Source organism: Marmota marmota, unplaced genomic scaffold, assembly GCF_001458135.2.
Source record: "Marmota marmota marmota unplaced genomic scaffold, marMar, whole genome shotgun sequence".
Taxonomy (NCBI): domain Eukaryota; kingdom Metazoa; phylum Chordata; class Mammalia; order Rodentia; family Sciuridae; genus Marmota; species Marmota marmota.
This window is the reverse complement of record NW_026000206.1, coordinates 12,191,885-12,210,916: the sequence shown is the minus strand read 5'-3', so window position 1 is coordinate 12,210,916 and position 19,032 is coordinate 12,191,885. Positions and strand designations below refer to the sequence as shown.

The window sequence follows — 19,032 nt, the reverse complement described above, 5'->3', positions numbered from 1 at the left end:
CAGTGAAACCCTGTCTCTAAATAAAGTACAATAGGGCTGGGGATGTGGCTCAGTGGTTGAGTGCCTCCAAGTTCAATCCCCGGTACCAAAAGAAAAAAGAGTACGTTTAGGTTTTGAAGTGTACCTGCATGGTAGAACACCCATTTTATCACTGAGCTACTTCTCCAGCCCTTTTTGAATTTTTAACTTTTTATTCACCTAATCCAGAGTCTCAGGCCAGAGACTCAGCATCGAATCTCATGTATAAGAGATACACAGAATTCACTTGCAGGAACAGATATCTAACTTTAAACAAAACAGAAAGGTTTAGAATAAGAAAAACGACAGACTTCATAAGTTTGAACATAAACAAAACATCAATTTAAGCCTTAGGATTCTCAGTCACTGGAATGGAGAAAGGGTCTAGTGGAATCCGATGTGCAAGAGGGAGAGGAGAAGGTAAGATTTTCTACCTGCCTCTACAAAGCACTCACTCTCAGAAGTGAACCCCTTTGGCCAGTATTTGTAACTGCCACAAAGGGGACCTCTGATGCTGGCACGGCAGTGAAGGCAACCTGTGGAAACGGGCAGGGCTGCCAGCCAGGGCACTCAGCCTGGGGGACCCGTGACCCTGCGAGGAGCACGCAGCTACGCAGCATGGACTTGCACTCACCTGGGCCTGTCCCCAGGCGTCAAAGGCTGGTTTCCTATTTAGTGGGAAATATGTTTTAAAAATGGAAAAAGTTGTCCAAACACTGTGAAAATCCAGTTAATCATTTAAAATTTATTAAACTTTTTGGTCAAAATAGTTGAAACAAATATATACAATCCTGATTTTGAAGGACCAGGGCTGACTAATGCCTGCACGACTGTTCCACATCTCAGATGTTGTAATGGCATTACAACCAAGATACAGAATGACTTACTTTTAAATAAAATAAAAGTATTTTTATGTTCTCAATTTCTAACTTAATGTGAACTAAACTGGCATTCTGTTAACATCAACTCAGGATGATGACACTTTTTTCCTTGCATATCTATATCATTAGTAATCAAAATACACCTTCATTTCAGTGATAGCACTGAGACCTGGCTCTCCAGCCCCAGGGCAAGGGGCGCTGTGACTGGGCTCATGGGTCCAATCCCATGGAAGCAATCTCTGTTACTTGATGTTGGTACGCCTCTGAACTTTTGCTGGAAAACCTTGATTTTGACATCAAAGATCTTTTGAAATGAACCACGAGGTACTGGTGGCATCACAAGCAGTTAAAGTGGTTTAATTCTGCTGGCTTGAAATGCAGTGTGAAAGCATGCATGTAACTGTAGCAATATTTAAAAAGTATATTTTCCCCAAAGTACTTTTAAAAAAGACTTTAAAAGAAAGCATGTTTTCAGTTGTAGTGACTCAGGCCTGCTGGGAGCCGGGTGGTTTTAGGACAGCAGTGTCTCTTCCTGTGGTCTCCCCGCCCAGCCCGGCCTGGTGGGGAGATGGACTACTTCTACAGAAACAGGGCAGCGTGACAGTGTGGGGGAGCTGGGTTAGAACTAACAACTGCACACATGCCACCATTCTGCCAAAGAGGACCAGCGTTTCTGAGATTGTTCCCAAGAATGACCCTGCATGATTTCATCACATAGACCTGAAGCAAATACAAGACAACAACTTCTGTTTTCAAAAGCACTCTGTACTGTGCTGCTTGCACTGAGTAGCCACACCCGGAGGTGTGATGGCAGATGCAGTGACTGGGAACACCTGCCCGGGCTCGGGCCACCCCACATCTAGGCACAGGACCAGGGACAGCAGGGAGAGGGAAGAGCGGAGGGTGGGATGGGGAGAGGGCCTGACGACACCTCTTCTCCTGGGTGTTAGGTATTTGGTCTATAAACTGGAAAGGAAGCTCAGACTTAAATAAATATATTTATTTGAGTAATGGCCTTTATTGAGCAATGTCCAGCAGTTCTGCTCCCAGTGGGCTCCGCTCTGGAGCAGCAGCACCCTTCTCTCCCGGGCTGAAGGCAGGGCCAGGCCAGGATGCACGGAGGCCAGCTCTTGCTCTATGGGAGGGCATGAGGCTCTGAACGCAGAGCTCCTTGACGCCGTCTGGGCTGCGGCACGGGCCTCGCCGGCTCCCTCAGTTGGCTTTGTCCTGGAATATGTACAGGTTGTTGGTGGCGGCCACGGCAATGATGTTGTCCACGGGGTGCCAGGCTGTGTGGAGGATCTTCTTATTGAAGTCCAGGCTGTCCACACTGATCTCGTCCTTCTTCCTCTTCCCACCTGCACAAACCTTCCGGGGCTTTAAGCTGGCTCGGGGTTTGCTGCTCTCTCTTGAGGCTTCCAGGGTGACATCCCTGCGCGTGCTTCTGTCGAACATCCTGAAGAAGTTGTTGTAGGAGCCCGTCATGACAGCACTGCTCGAGACAAGAGAGGAGCACTGAGTGCTGGGCGGCTGCGCACTGCCTGTACTCCCCACCCCTCCCTCCGCAGCACCTGGGCATGTTCAGAAACCAGGACTGAGATGCTGGGGTCAGAAAGGAGACGCAGCCTCTCCCTGAAGCTTCCATATAACCTCTTAAGTAGTACGGGAAAGCCCACCTGCTCGTCCCTGTCCGGACAGGTGGGGCTCCTCTCCCAGCTCCGCCTTCTGCACTGCCACTGCCCACCAAAGCTCACCTCCACACACTCTTGCTCGGCATGCATGGCCACCTCTGCCAATGCGTCTTCACTGGCATTTGATCTGTTTTTTTTTTTTTTTGGTATTGGACACTCAGCTCAGGAGTGCTTAACCACTGAGCCACATCCACAACTCTTCTGATTTTGAGACAGGGTCTCACTAAGGTGCTTACCAAGTTGTGCAGGCCGGCCTCAAACTTGCAATCCTCTTGCCTCGCCCTCACCAGTTGCCTGGATTACAGGTGTGCACAACTGGATCCAGCTCAATCAAACAAGTTTTAAATTTATCTTCAAAAAAGTTTCTTTTACATGAAGCAATATATATCATACAGTGAAACTCTTGAATACAAAATGTGGCAGAAGCGGAGAATCCCATTTTACATAAATCCAGAATTTGCTACACCTTTCCTGCTTTTATCTCAGTGTCAATCATAACTTTCAACTGAGACCAGGAACCCACTAAAGCACCTACACATCCTCACTACACGGCCTGACCACACTGCAAAACTTCGGCTTTTTCTACAAAAGTGGGAGAGATGGCTGCCTAAAGCTCACCTCCACACTCACATCCAATGCTGCCTGTGGGAAGTGCCCAGGGCTTCGAAGTGAGTGAAGTTCCTGGTGTGGAGGTGAGGTCCATGGCACTCACCCACCTTCCTGGCCAGGCCAGGCCAGTCTCTGCTCGCATCTCAACACGCTCACCCCGCCTGGTGCTCAGGGGAGGTGCCATATCTAGGTGCCCACCTTCAACGAGGGCGGCCTCCTTACAGGGCGTGGGGCTTTCCCCCGCTATGTGCAAACACTTCAATGTCCCTTGCACCTCGTCTACAACGGTTCACCAGAAAAAAAGATGAACTCAGAGAAGAAGAGCTACACACAGCTGTCCAGTGCATGCGGGACCTGCAGCTCATCGCCAGAGTTCTGGTACCAGAGGGGCTGGAGAGGCAACTGTGTTCGAGCCCAGTCCAGCGAGTGCCAGAGCCCGAGTCTCAAGATGACCACACATGACCCAGGACTGCACAGGAGGGCGACTCTCACTGGGAGTTCTTCAAATAACCTCCTGCAAGGAACCTGGTGCTAAGATCTGAGGCACAGTGCATACCTATAAATTCCTGATAGCCAATGCCCGCACCAGAGGCGGGCATCCCCCAGCCCACCTGGCAATCAATTGCCAGAGAACTGTTAGGCCCCTGCCCTGAAGTGCCACCCCCCAGGCAGGGAACAGCCCAGTGCAGACCTATGTGGACACATGAGCAAGAGGCCACGACCACCTGGTGTGGCAAGGGGCCAGGCAACAGCAGCCCTCAGCCTCGCCTTGCACCATCTTGCCCCTATAGTGCTACCAGACCAGATGATGGGAGGGTCCTCAGGAGTAAATGGATGCAGCATGTATCACCAGGAGAGGTCTTGGATACTCGTGGGGATGTTTTACTGAAATGTATTTTGTAATATTTCAAATAAACTACAAGGTATCAGGAACAGTGCGGCCAGTATCCACATATCCATCACCAAGAAGGCCGAATCCCATCGTGCACCTCTCCAGAAAGCCAGGCCAGCCCTCGGCTCGGCTCCCCACAGTGGGGCAGTGGGCAGTCCTTCACCAGAGCAGCTGTGCACTTCCCGTCACAGATTCGTTTTGGGGGTGCTCAAGGTCAAACCCAGGGTCTGACATTTGCTAAGTGAGTGCTTAGCAGACTAACTGCACCCTGGCACAAGCACGAGTAAACCCAAAGGAGCCGTCTGTGTGGCTGGCACGTTGTGTCCTGTTGGCTTCCTCGTGAAGCCACTTGTGACACATGCAGTTCCCCACCTCTCAGCTGTTCAGCACTACGCTGCAGAACGGACAGCTGGTGGGACCCCCACCTCAATACCTGGGCTAGGGGTTCTGCCTCCCAGTCCCCCTGTCACCAGAATCCCACGCAAGGCAGGGCAGGGTCAGGTCTCCACCTCTGGCTGCGGATGAGGATGAGCCCTGTGAATTCCCACAGCTGTGCTGTGAGGGGGTCTCAGTGACTTGGAATTTTTCTTTTTCTTTTTTTTTTTTTTTTTACGAGCAAAGCCAGATTTATTGTTCTGGTAAAGAGACAGGACCTGGGGAAGGGATGGGGCAGCTGAGCACACCCCCTTTCTTGGTGCCTGGGAGTCGAGCCCTGCCTGCTATGGCTCTTTCCACCACCTGCTCAGGGCACAGGCCCCCACTAAGTCTGTGTCACCTGGAGCTGGGGGCAGGATCCTCTTCCTGGAAGTGCTGCCTGTGGGGTGCAGGTGGGGCTGGGGCCTCAAGGTTGTTTCTTGGAGGTGGCAGTGGCTCCCCTCTTCTTGGCTGGGCTAGCCCCAGGGGTGGACTGGAGCTCACTGTAATCACCAAGTTGTGTTTCATCTTCCAAATCCCAGGTCCGCTTTTCCTCGTCCCCAGTTCCATGCCTAGGCCACTGCTGCAGTTTTGCTCTTGGCTGCCTTCTGCCTGATTTGTGACTCTGCCCTTATTCTGGACTCTTCTCTGTTAGTTACATCTGCTTCTGAGCCCTGAACTCTCAGCGCTTGTTCACTCCACGCTGTGGGGAGGGCTGGTCTCTGTCCCTGCAGCACAGCCAGCCAGCTGGCACAGGTCAACAGATCTGTGTGGCCCTGAGACACTCACTCATGGCTTTGCTGCTGCTCTGCTGGTCCGACTGGACCCCAGACCCTCTCTCCAGGGTCCCCCCTGCTGGAAACAGCCTGCAGCGAGCTCATCGGGGTCTGGCTCTCTCTTTGGTTTCCTGTTACAGTTGCTTCTGCCTCCCCCTGAAAATGCCTTCACCCCACAGGCTCTCTCACAGGGCCACTTGCCTGAATGCATGACCCTAGGCAGGTGACGGTGCTCTCCAGCACTCAGGCAGCTGGGCGCTTACAACAGACACCACTACACCTGCAGGCCCCCTGTGGCTGTCCCAGCCAGACTTAGGTGAGACTCAACCCTGTGCACAGAAACTGAGGTGAGGGGGCCTCGAGAGGCCTGCCTTCTTAAAGGGACTGAGGTTTTGTTAAGACACTGGGCTAGCTACCAGGACAGGAGGCTGTTGTGAAGGGAGTCTGGCTCCAGTGGCTGCCTCTCCTGCTCTTTGACTCATGTACTCTCACCAAGTGATGCCATCCACCATGAAGCCATCACCAGAAGCTAAAAAGATGGAGTCGCTTGATCTTACCTTTCAACCTTCAACCTGTGAGCTAGACAGAAGGATAAGCAAGCCTCTCTATCAAAAATGCCCAGCTTCTAGTATCCTGTTATGGCAACACACACAGGACTAAGACAGACCTCCATAGTGGCTGCAGGAGTCTGCTCTCAGCCCCAAGGGCCAGTCTGTGTGGGATGTGCGTCCTTCCCAGGTTCCTCTTGAGACCTGCTCTGCACTATGATGTGCACATGGTCTTCCCTAAGCTGAACGTACTGCTGGCTATGCTACTTTAACATGCTCCTCTGCACATGGACGTAGGCCACACCCTACCCTCTCCTCCACACTGAACCTTCGGGCTTTCTGCTTCTGTGGCTCACCCTTCCATCATGATTCCAACTCTCTCTGAACTGGATCTGCTGCTAAACCCACAGTGGACTCTCTCCTGCCGTATCTTGCGTTTTAAGATTTCTGTCTGATTTGCTTTCAGGTTTCCTAGGTCATTTTTAATAGTCTGTGGTTCTTTTTCAGGTGTTTGGTTCTTTCCTTTAACGCAGAACTGTTTCAAGCATCCTTATTTTATATTCTGTAATGCACGACTTCAACACCTCAATTCTCAGGAGTTCTGCTGCTGTTGTGGCTGCCCATGGTGGATATTTTCTAAGTATGGGTGGTAATTTTCCTCAAGAGTCGCACAGGTGATTTTAGTCTGGGGAGTCCTAGGGCCCAGCAGGGGCACCAAAGGTGCGAGCGCACTGGCCTCCCCTACCCTCAGGAGCCGGGTTAAGTACAGGCTTGTCCACTGCGTTCCTCACAAGCAGAGGCTGTTCCAAGACCAGCGTGTCTTGGCTGTTACACAACCCCATGGCCTACACGGCCTCTGCCTGGCCCCACGTCACTCTGGGAACTTACGCAGCACAAAGATCACACTGCTTCCTGTGACCTGAAAAATAATCTCTTTGGCCTCTCTGCGCATGCTCTAGGCTGGCATGTCAGTCTGTGCACAGACTGAGAGCAGGCTGCCTATGTGGCGGAACTGAGCTCCTCAGCCAGCATGAGGCTGGACACAGGAAACCAAAAGGGAGCTGAACACAGAAGGCAAGCGTCCCAAAGCTCAGGGTGGCCACCTGAAGGCCGAGCAGATCCCTACTTCCTTCTTGTTTGCTCACTGTGGGGGGACGGGGGCGGGGGGGGACACACGTAATGACGAACAGCAGGAACTGACACCAAAGCACTTGGTGCTGTGCTGTGAGCATGGGGAGCAACTTCTCAGTGCCCTCCCCTCCAGACCCTGCCCCCAGGCCCCGTGCACACAAGCCCCTGCGTGCTCCTCTGCAGCTCTGCGCCGCAGCACCCCTCCCAAGGGCCTGCTGAGACTCCAGGACGGCGGCTCCTGCCCCGCGGGCTCACCTGTCGGACCCGTTCCAGCAGCACTCAAACTTGTCGAAGATGCAGTCGTTCTCGTAGAGGGAGCAGAGCTTGCTCCGCAGGTACTCATGCACCTGGTGGGTCTCCACTGGCCTGCTCTCCATGTTGAGGTCCCACACCTTCACTGACAGGTAGTCTCGGGTCATCATGTACCGACCACTATGGCTGAATTTGACGTCGGATATGGATGAGATTATTTCTGAGAAGAAGGACCTACTACTGGGATCTTCAGGCTCTTCAAAAACTGAAAAACAAAATAAAATATTTTCAGCTTCTGTTTCAAATCAGAAAACAAGCTGTTTTACAGTTTAGCAGGTCTCAGTCCCCCCAGTGAGACTCCGCAGGGTTCAACCTCAAAACTGCATCCTCTAGGACACTGCCCCAGTGCCAGCCAGGACAGCTGCTTGGAAGCACACTCAGATTGCAAGTCAACGCCGAGCCAGAATCTCACCGGCATGGCCCAGCTCGAGACCGTCACCACAGGGAAGCCTGTATCCTCATGACACTGGGCCAGCGCATGCCACGATCAGTCCTGTCCATGTCCATAATTAGAAGACACATGCTTTTCACAGGTGTGGTGCTTGGGACCTCTTAGAGTGAGCCTGCTCTCTGTAGGGTCAACACCTGGTTGCTCTGCTGGACTGACCACCACTTCGACCACCACCATGGTCCGGGTGTGGTGTTGTTCTGTACTGGGGACTGAACCCAGCGGTGCTCTACCACTGAGCCACACTCCAGCCCTTTTCATTGAGATGGGATCTTGCTAAGTTGCTGAGGCTGGCCTTGAACTTGCCATTCTCCTCCCTCGGGTTCCCAAGTGGTTGGGATTACAGGTGTGCCCTTCCACCCCTGGCTGGTGGTCCAGATTTTAACTGTTACAATGGTTCTGCTGGCCAAAGTCAGTCAGCAGGAGTTTTGTCTTCAATGCTGAAATCACGTTCTAACTGTGAGAGGTCCTTGTGCCTTCTCAGAACCTGCTTTCTCTATTACAGAAACTGGACAGAGCTCCCTTCACCTGGTCGGTCAGGAGGAGGTGCCCCTGAGCCTCTGGGCCACCAGATGCCCTGCGCATGGCTCTGGCTCAGCAGGCTCAGGCCAGGGAGGTGTGCTGCCATCATCTGCTTTGGCTTCCCCTTGCTTCTTTCCACAAGGAACCTGTGACGTTTGTGTCTCTGCATGAAGTGAACCTGAGGCCAGCTTGTGCCAGCAACCAGCACTGCCACCACTAAGTCACTCTGCTCATAGGCGAGCCACCCCTGGACGTTGCACCTGCTGAACGCTGAGAACACTTCTTCATGGCAGGCAGTGTAACAGGAGCACGGTGCTCTGACCACAGGAGACAGCAGGCAGCAGACGGCAGCTGGGGAGGAGCCAGGGAGTGCCCTGGGCTGACTGGTGCTGCGCGCCAGCAGGGACACCTGCTGAAGGGCAGGTCAGGGACTTCACTGTCAGGGAAAGCGCCACAGGACGCAGAAACCCGCAGAGCCCTGTGGGCAGGGGCCAGGAAGGGCAGCAAGGTCTCCATATCCCAGAGTGCAATGGCACAGGCCCTGGAGGTCTCATGCAACCCTCCCACCTCCGCCGACGGTGACCCTGAGACTATAGGCCTGTCCCACCACACCCAACAGGCCTGTTCTTCCTGGCTAAAGATGAAACAAATGCAATGCTTTCCTCCCCCAGAAGACTTCAAGGCTCAGTACTTGCAGACAGTGCCCCCGGGGAACTGGCTTCAGGGGGAGCAGAATGCAAGTCATCAGGCCCAATGCCTTCTGGAGCCTCAGTCCAGGCTCCATGCATTAGGGGGGAGGCCACAGTGGCTCGGTGGACCCGGTCGGGGATGAACTCAGCTGAGGCACTGAGGCTAGGGAGGGTAAGTGCTGGCACTGAACCACTGGCCTCATGACGCCAGCCCAGGACGGTGGCTTGTGGGAACAGAACCAGGCCTGGGTGAAGCCCAGCTGGAAGGAGGACTAAAACAAGGTACTTACACTTAGAGTGCCGGTCGCACAGGGCGGAGGAGCGCATGTCACACAGCCGGATGGTCCCTTTGCTGCTGCTGTACACGAACACGTTGCACTGGTGTGGGTGGAACTCTGCGGCGGTGATCACCTCTGTCAGCTCCTCCATGTTGGCAGGTTTGATGTCCACGATGTCTGGAGGGAGGCGTTAAGGCGCATGCTGCTGATGGGCGTGCTGTGGACACACAGGGGGGCCCCAGGGCGGCGGGGCAGAGGCCCAGGAGGCTGACTGTGCACATCACATTCCCGAGGCACACCAGGAAGCAGCTTCAAATGTCACCCGTGGCACCTGGCCACGGGTGGGTGTGGAGACAAGCTCTGCTTTCGCCCTGCTCCTGCACTGCCACCCTACCAACCTCCACCATGGGCGCCTGCGCTGGAGGGCTCCTCTGCAGAGCCCCACACTCTGTCCCCGCGATAGAACACAACTCCGCCAGGTCTAAAGGGTTCCCTTGCCGATTACCTGGAGCCAAGTAAGCACTTGTGGAATTGTCAGAACAATGCCAACAGAGGTGGCTGTCACATGCAGAAATCGGTTCATCAAAAAAACAGGGCTAGGGCTGGGGCTGGGGCTGAGTGGTAGAATGCTTGCCTAGCGTGTGAGGCACAGGTTCTACTCTCAGTACTGCATATAAGTAAATAAAGATCAATTGACAACTAAAAAAATATTAAAACTGGGCTGGGGATGTGGCTCAAGCGGTAGTGCACTCGCCTGTCATGCGTGCGGCCCGGGTTCGATCCTCAGCACCACATACAAAGTATTGTGTCTGCCGAAAACTAAAAAATACATATTAAAATTCTCTCTCTCTCTCAAANGCCTCCATATATATATATATATATATATATAAAAAAACAGAAAAACCCAGGGTAGGCAGAATACCCTGTGCCAGTCTGGAATGGGGAGGACCAGATTCACCTTCCAGCTGAGACAACTAAGAATACACGCACAAACTTGAGTCCACAACTTGAATCACGGGATGCCAGAGAGGGAAAGGCACATCCAGAGAGGCTGGAGGCACAACCAACCCATAGTTGCGCTGGCAGCAGCAAAGGAGAGGACCTAGGCGGAGCTAGGAGACAGAGCTGGAAGTCTGGGAGAGCTGCAGCTGCGATTCCCAGGGCAAACTGGGGAGCAAGGACCCCAGAGACCTCGCAGGGAGACTCATGTGATGGTGGGGCAACGCTGGGCAGCCCTCGACAGTGACCAGCCAGCAAACAGTGCCCTGAGCTCCTGCCAGTCACAGGCAGGCTCTCGGAAGTTCTTCAGAGGGCAGGAGGCATGAGGTACATATAGGGGATGGCCATACCAGGAGGCCAAGGCAGGAGAGTGGCCACGCCACTAAGGGCTCAAAATTCTCACATGGGGCTGAATGTGAGAATTCTAATCAGAGTTTTATTTTCTACTCTATTACCATTTGTAAATTTTAAAGAAAAACCACAACATTGATTTTTCAAATACACTCTGTTTAAAACTGCCTCTGACTGAATCAGGTGGGCCATGGGCTTCAGGTCAATGCCCTACAAAGCACTTCCCCAAGATAGGGGGAAGTTTATATTTCTGAGAACTTCTTCATAGGCTATTAGGGAGGAAACTGTCTTCAAAGATCAATGCTGAGCTACATGAAGACAAGTGCACATGAAAACGACTGAACCACCCCCTAGGGAAACGCAGAGACCACCGTCTAGTGAAGGATACTAAAACTTCTATCTGTGATTTCTAAATGCCACAGGTTAATTCTCAGGTCATCTGCAGAAAGATACGTTTCATGATCACTATTTACTGAAATGGAATTTATATGATACGTATGAGCATTTGCAAAAATTCGTCGTGGGCTTGCTTCTACCATGAGGTCCATGGGCTTCAATATTGGAACCTAAAAAATGGAAGGAAATAGGAATTCAAAACAAGGGTCATGGTAGCGTAAGAGTAAAGCAGGTATGGGACAGATCTAAGGTAGGGCCAGCAACACCCACAACTGACCAGCTAGCAGGACTGCAGCCAGAGGCACCCCACGTCTCGAGGACACCTGTGTCCCTGTGGCCCACCCCGGAAGGCAAGGAGATCCTTGCGGTGCCAGCGCCTGCAGCTGGAGCACAGCCTCTCCCGCTGCACTCAGTGCTCGCATGTGGGCCCCTCAGAGGAGCTGAGGCTGCTCCCCTTCTTGATCCGGGGCTAGTATGTGGCATGTCCAGTCTGAGCACCCCAGGGCTAGTACTTCCACAGCAGCTGCATTTCTGGGCACGTACACACCCTTCACTTGAAGGTTAAGAAGAAAAGCCACAAAGGCACCCTCCCCATACCTGTGCTGAGTGTTGTGCCTGAGGGGCTCCAAAAAACAGGCTGCTGTGCCAAAGAAACGAGGAGGAGGAGGGTGCCTGGCCAGAGCGCACTGCGCCAAGAACAGAAGCAAGACTGCAGGCCTGACCCTCACCAAGCAAAAGGAAAGTCGAGGAATAGTGTTGTCTGTTTTTTTGGTAACCAGACATCAGAAGGGAGCCTTGAAGGCAGGAAGAAATCTCTCATCTGAGTCTTCCCCAAATTCTGTAAAAATAAGCTGGGGAGCTGGGTGCTAATGCACACTTATGATTTCAGTTACTCAGGAGGCTCAGGCACGAGGATCACAAATTTGAGATCAGCCTCAGCAACTTAGGCCCAAGGCAACTTAGTGAGACTCTGTCTCAAAATAAAAAAATAAAAAGGTCTGGGGATGTGCCTCAGTGGTAGAGTGCCCTGGGTTCATTTCCCAGGAACAGGAGTGTCGGCTCTCCCGTGCACAGGAATAAAGCACATGTGCCAGGACCCTCTGACAAGTCTCTGATCAGAACACAGGGCAACTAATAATGCTGAGTCCTTCTTGTAATCAAATCCCTTTTCTGGCACTAAAAGAAAAAAATTAAAACAGTGACATTCGGGTTCCTGCCCAGGTAGGCTCAGTCAAGGTAATAGTCCTCTGTGAGTCTATTAGACAGACCTCGGTTCACAAACACAGCCCCCTGGCCCTGACCCCGCATCCTCACATGGTGGCCAACTGTGCTCATCAGTTTCCTGTGGCCCCTCACGTATGGTTTTATTTAGGATGATGCTATTAAAGGGGCCACATAGGACCTGCAGTTTCTCCAAAACAAGCAGGTGAGCTTCTGGGGTGGTGCAGGGTCTGACTGGGAGCAACATGGATTCCTGAGAGGGCTGTACACACAGCTGGTGGGAGAGGGACAGATGGCACAGGACTTAGGATGACCCGTGTCACCCAAACTCCTACTTCACAAGACTGAGAGCATTGACGATGGCTGTGATGGGTCCTCAACACTAGTGAGACTGCCACCACACGACTCCTGTAGATTGGTGGATACACCTGCAGCAGCGTGGCATATCAGAAACCGCCGGCGTTTTCAACAGAACATCTGAGTTCCCATAAACTGATCTGAGCAAATGACACCACCTTCCCCAGCCTCAACAAAGACCCTGGAAATGAGGGAGTAGCAACACAGGCAGGGAGTTCGAGGACTGTGCTTGGGATGCTCTCACCCCAGCTGCACCTACTCTCTACTGCAGGTGGAGATGGCCTTGCTGCTCTGTCACCACCCTCCTGGTGCAGTTCAAGAATGGCACCAGAACAGGCCATGCCCACTCTGGGCTGCAAGCATGCCCACTGGGGCCTGGAGTGTGTTGGGGTGGGGATCTGTGGATAGCACCCTTTCTGGGATCTCCCTTGACCACTGATTTGGAATGTGCTCACTAACTAGTCTTTCTTTGACGAGCAAGAGTATATATAACCAGGGCTTAAACCTCATTGAGAAATCAGCAGCCAACGGTTTTCTAAATAGTAGCCGCAGCCCCTGGGACCGAGGCTGGGCTCCACCCCCGGCAGCACTTTCCCTGTTTTATCTGGGCACAAGTCTAGTCAGCTTAAGCCTTGTGTCTTAAGACACCCTTCAACCAGAACGATGACAAGACACTGAGATTTGTAAGGTTTATGCAACTATACAGATGTCAAAACATGAAAAAAGTCTAGTACAGGAATTGATGAATTATGGTCACTCCATACTACACATGGGGGCACCAAAACGTAAGGGGAGAATCTAACGATTAGAAGTAATGATGCTCACGGACACCCTGATGCAAAAAAGTCAGCAACAGCAGAGTGTGCCTTAGCTCCTGAGCAGGACTCCAGGAACACCACCACAGAGCACCCTCTGCCCACAGTCCGACTTCCAGGCTGCAGCCTGAGCTGCCCCCAGGGAAGCGCTCTGCCACGGGGCTGGGTGTGAACTCTCCCTGGCACCTCAGCTGTACCTCTGAGCAGCACGTCACTTCTGCCTGGTGGAAACCTGCAGAGTCCCCCCTTGAACACACACACGAAGGCGACTGCTTCGTGAGGAGCACCTCCTGGGTCAAGAAGGCAGGGCTCCCTGTCATCCACAGCACCGCCAGACAGCTGAGGTAACGAGGCTGGGAAGTTTAAAGAAAGCGGAGGGCGCACCTACCCGCAGTGCTGTGATTCTAAATGGGTCTCGGAGTCGTCCATCTTCATCTTTCAAGTTATAACCTTCTGCTCTTTTATCCCGTTCACTTATTTTCCATAATTTAATAGTTTTATCTGCAAATAAAAACCTCATTCTTCATGTTAAAAGAAAAACCATTAACATGCACCACTATTATTACTTAGGTATCATACTAAAAACTGAGGTTCTGTTGGTGTCTAGGCTGGGAGGGGTCTTTAAATATGAACATTTCCAATTATAGATGAACGTTTTTCTTGGTAAAATAAAAATGCAGACACATGTGCAGAGTAGTGGATGCAGTATTGGTTGTTGGAGGGCACATTTTGAATCTTTAACTTATCACTTGCCACTGTGGCTGATAATTTGTTTACTCTTCCAAAAGTTTAAGCCAGAAACAATTTCTAGAAAAAAAGAAATCCACATATACAGAAGGTTAAAAACAAAATTCTAAATCAAACAGTCACTCAATAAAAAACTCTTACCATTTGTAGACAGTAGAAAATGAGCAGCATTCTGCTGTGGCAGCCACCTAATTTTATTAATCTTTTCCTCAATTTCTAGACTTTTCAAATAGTCGAACTCTGGTTCATGACTTTGAAAGGTACTGTAAACATTATATTCTCCCCTGGAATGAGGGCGGATTTTATTCTGCAAGAAAACATGACAGCTACTTTACTGAGTGAAGCCCAGTCAGGCGAGAACATGGCAATACAAATGTGAGCACCATGTGACCACACCCACTTTTTTGGTACTGGGTATTGAATCCCAGGGCTGCTTAACTACTGAACCACATCCCCAATCCTTTTTATTTTTTGAGACAGGGTCTCGCTAAGTGGCTGAAGCTGGCTTGGCAGGCTTTGAACCTGTAATCCTCCTGCCTCAGCCTCACAAGCTGCTGGGATTACAGGCATGGCTACTGTGCCCAGCAACATTTTTAAAAGTTAAAACAAAAACAAAAACAAAAACAAAAACTCTGGGTTACTGGGTACAACAGCATATGCCTATAATCCCAGCAACTCGGGCGCCTGCAGCTAGAGGATCATGTGTTCAAAGCCAGCTTTGGCAACTTTGCAAGTCCCTATCTCAAAATTTTAAAAAGGGCTGGGGATGCAGCCTAGTGGGAGAGTGCCCCTGGGTTCTAGCCTCAGTATGGAGCAGAAGGGGCAATCCTGGGTCAAAAAAATCTCACACAGATTAAATTCAGAATTAACGTACTCAGAGAAAAGAAACAGGCATTTCCCAGCCCTTCTATTCCCATGTTCAGGCTGCATATGCAGCAGGCTCCATTTGGCAGACCCCGCCTAGATGGATACCTAAGTGTGAGCTGCTGCCTGCCTGCCTCTGTCCTGCCAGGTGGACATCTAGGCCCACAGAGGATCAGTGCTAGTGGCCCAAGTCAGTGGGAGAGGAGCCCAACAGAGCCAGGGGCTACGCCAGCTCTGTGGCAGTGACTCAGACACAGCACACACCCCGTGGCAGCGGCAGAGCCATCCAGGCAAACCACACAGCAGGAAAGCACAGAGACCCGCAGACAGACTCTACACAAAAATGTCCCTGGTGAGGTGCTGCTTGCGAGAACTGAAACACACAGAGCAGTTCTACAGGTCACAGTAGAGAGAAAACGTGCTTGAGAAGACACATGCCACCTTCCAAGACCTGGTAACTGTGGGAGGGCAGGGCCATTCAGGGAGATGGGGGCCAGGGGCGCTGAAGTGGGTACCATGAAGTGTCATTTGCAGCCTGAGTATTTCCTGTATTTTCCCCTTTTTCCAGTACTGGGGACGGAATCCAGGACCTCACATGTCAGGCAAGCCTCTGAGCTATACCCTATCTTTTGTTTAATTCTTGCTCTATAATCCATACCTAAAAATTCTACATTTTGGCACTTTAGTCTGTATCTCAAGGTACAGGAACTCAACAAATCTTTATGTCAAGATGGGCACTTCTTTATATTTCTGAATTATGATCAAATATTATGAGAAGGCATCTCCCAAACCACCTGAACCTGTCCCTTGCTGAGCGCCACGTCCTGCACAGCCCTGAATCCAGGGCTCGCTGGCAGGAGCTGGAAGCCCCCCACCAGGTGGCTTTCCCCAGTGTGCTGTGTTAGGCTAATCCACTCAGCTCTCCCTCCTGGCCAGGCCTCACTCCTCTAGAAGAAAGCACAGTCCACCAACAGACGGTTCCGACTTACAAAAGAAAACAGCAAAACTATTATTTCAAAAGAAAGATCTGCACCAACAAGTCAGTCCCATGCCTGAGGCATTCCTCCACCAAGAAAAATCAGCAGTGTCTGCTGCCTGAGCCACTCCGACCAGGACCCAGAACAGCATTGTGCCCCCACCACAACCACCCTCGACCCTCACAAACTGCCAAAGCCCAAGATGGCCCAGCAGTCCCAAGGCCCTATAGAGAGACCTCCTCCCTTACCCAGGGAGAAGGGTTCTGAGGGAAGGCTTCAGGGGGCTGGGGCAAACAGGAAGGGGTGCTGGGTGGAAAGCAGGGTTCTGACTTAACTGCATGCAGTGCGCAGATCTGCTTCTGCAGGGTGGAGCTGCATGCTGGGCAGACTGCAGACACACACCATTAAACAGAGCCGCCTTCCTCTCACATGGGGGCTCCCTAAGAGACAACCTATAGGAGGGCTCGTCCTTTTCGCACTGCCAGATTGCTCCCTTACCGTCCACCTTCCTGGAGGCCAGAGTGTCTCAACAGTGTCTCGAGCAGCCCGACTCCTGCTCTAAACCAGGACGTACATCTGGACACCTCTGAGCTGAGGTGTGGCGGTTTAGCTACTGGCCGCTCCAGCTTCTCAGCTCAGTGCTGTAACACCAGGATGGCAGGTCTGCCAGGGATGGGCGTGTAATCCATCCCTACCCTACCAAAGCCAGGGAGAGAGCAAACAGTGGATAGAACCAAACAGCCCTTCCTCCGGAATCCACAGCATGAAGACAGAGGAAAACAAGTTGCCAGGGTTTACCCAGCTGTACTGGACCAGGGCACCACAGGGCAACATCTGTAGAGACGCTCCTGGGTGACTCAACATACCTCAGCCAAGAGCTTAAAATGCAATCCATTTTAGAACAAGATGTCTGATTTTTATGTCAAATTCCAAAAAAAGCTCTGCTCCCTGGGGAGGTCCAGAGCCAGTTGTGTCCTGTGCACTAGCGATCTGCAGGGCCCAGCCTCTGGCTGAAGCGTAAGAGACTAGAATTTAGAGATGACAGGGAGGTAAAGGATATCTCATAACCTGCTGGGAAAACACAAGACCTACACTTACAGACAGCGTGCGGCTGGCAAATGGTGGCTGTGCAGCACACAACAGCCCTGCTGCCTTGCTGGTCACAAGAACCCTACTGAGGCCACCGGAAATGCCAGGGCGGGGCGGGATGGGTGGCAGGCAGGGCCTGGGCCTATTTCCCATGCTCTCATGTGTGAAGAAGGATTCCTCACAGAAGTGACCCAGAAACTAGCTCTTGAGAGTGGGTCCACCTGTGCGCTCCTCCCTGAAGGCCAGGGAAGCCTCCAGGGGCTTTAGGCAGTGCCCTTCACCTCTACCGAGAGTATCTACACTCCACCGGGTCCTCTGTAGGAAGTGCTGTGGGAGCTGGTCAGCACCCGAGGACGGCAGGAAGTCGCATGTTCCAAACACCATGGCCCTCTATCTCCCTCCTCTGGTCCTTGCTTTGGATTCTCCCTACTCCAGCTGAAGGCAGCAGGGACTCGGGGGCTTGCCGTGGGAGGCAGATCTCTCCGCTGGTCCCTAGGCAAGGTTTGTGTGCACGAGCCAATGTGAGGGAACTGAGGGTAAAGGAACTGGATACTGACAAAATGATTGCTTCTTTTCTTTTTCTTTTTTTTAAAAAGCAGCAGAGGGAAGGTTTGTTCGTTTGCTTAAATATTTTTAAACAAATATTTAAATATTTTTCTTTAGTTGTAGATGGACATAATGACTTTATTTTATTTAATTAACTTTATGTGGTGTTGAGGATCAAATCTAGTGCCTCACACGTGCTAGGCCACAACCCCAGCTTGTGTTTCTTTTCTTGTAAGTGATAAGAAGGTGTGAATTATTTTATTTGGTTTGAGGGTTGTATATTACTGACCTCTTGTTCCCGCTGAAAAATAACAACTCTGCCGCCCTTGTCTCCTGTTGCAAGAAGATCTCCAGAGTAATTAAATTCAACAGTTGAAATGATGTCAGCTGCCAATAAAATACAGGAGAAATTACAGATTGTCTTTTTGGGAGGAGTCACAAGGAAATAAAAAGAAAGGTAAACGTGTAAAACGTTCTCCCCAGATGAAACAAAAATATCATGGCAAAGTTTTAAATACCAAGTGGCCCGATGATGCCTGGTCCTCTGGTACACCAGAATTTGTCTAGACTGGGTTATCTTGACTTAAGGAGATAGGGCAGAAATTTAGAACATTACTTTCTAAAAGGAAAACAAAATAAGAGAAAAACTCTGATTGGTCCTAGAAGAATGCTGCCTAACTTTACAATACATGCCCAATGTTGACTTTTTAATGTAAACTGGATTCTCACACAGCAGCAACAGGAGTGTTTTAACATCATACGCAGTCCATTTTGTTGGCTTGTGCACAAGATAGCATTGTAGACAGAATAAGTTCCACTTCACTAAATAAAGCCCCAGTCTCCTCGATAATGACAACACGACCACAATAAGATCCCCGAGTTTCTGACGTCACAACACATGAGCTCCCGGGAGGCGAGAACCGTGGCAACACACTGGAGGGCCCTCAGTTCGCTCTCTAATCAAGAAAAACACCATGGGTCCCTGCCTCGGCACAGTGGTTCCTGGGGAATCAGCCTCCCTGTGGCTCGGCTGTGTCATGTGCTGTGGCCACCACTGGACCCTAAATCTGACCCAGTAGAGCTGCAGTCTCAGGGTCTGCCAGGCACCAATGCACAGTCGTGCAGAGCAGCTGCTAAGCACACCATGGTGCACAGGGGCACAAAAGCTGCATGTTCTTAAAGACAAACACTCATACATGGCTGTTGGAAACAGTCCGTCTACGAATAACTGTGACTCAGACCCAAAGGTTGAGACTACCTGAAGAATCCCCACCAGGTGGCCTTACTAGGAAATCATTCTTAAAGGTCAGCACCAACACTAAAGTGGGTCATTTACTGCAGAGCCAGCCCGATGGCATCAGCACCTTTCTCTCCTCAAGGCTTGAATTTCATTGCTGGGATTGTTTTCTTTTCTTAGAGAAATCTTCGGTTAGACTGGAAAGGATTAGCTACTTCTTATTA

At 51.3% G+C, this 19,032-nt stretch overlaps 1 protein-coding gene across 1 annotated transcript in view; it reads right to left on the bottom strand.

Moving 5' to 3' along the window:
• Nucleotides 1-743: 743 nt before the first annotated feature.
• Ppp2r2d (protein phosphatase 2 regulatory subunit Bdelta) overlaps nt 744-19,032 on the bottom strand; it is a 38,799-nt gene continuing 20,510 nt past the window's right edge. Inside the window, exons 3-9 of the mRNA XM_048791455.1 lie at nt 17,861-17,958; nt 14,237-14,402; nt 13,737-13,849; nt 10,948-11,125; nt 9,222-9,386; nt 7,216-7,477; nt 744-2,391 (exon numbers count right to left, since the gene is read on the bottom strand). Coding sequence (XP_048647412.1) covers nt 2,112-2,391; nt 7,216-7,477; nt 9,222-9,386; nt 10,948-11,125; nt 13,737-13,849; nt 14,237-14,402; nt 17,861-17,958 — 1,262 coding nt within the window. The 3' untranslated portion in view covers nt 744-2,111. The remainder of the gene's footprint in view (nt 2,392-7,215; nt 7,478-9,221; nt 9,387-10,947; nt 11,126-13,736; nt 13,850-14,236; nt 14,403-17,860; nt 17,959-19,032) is intronic.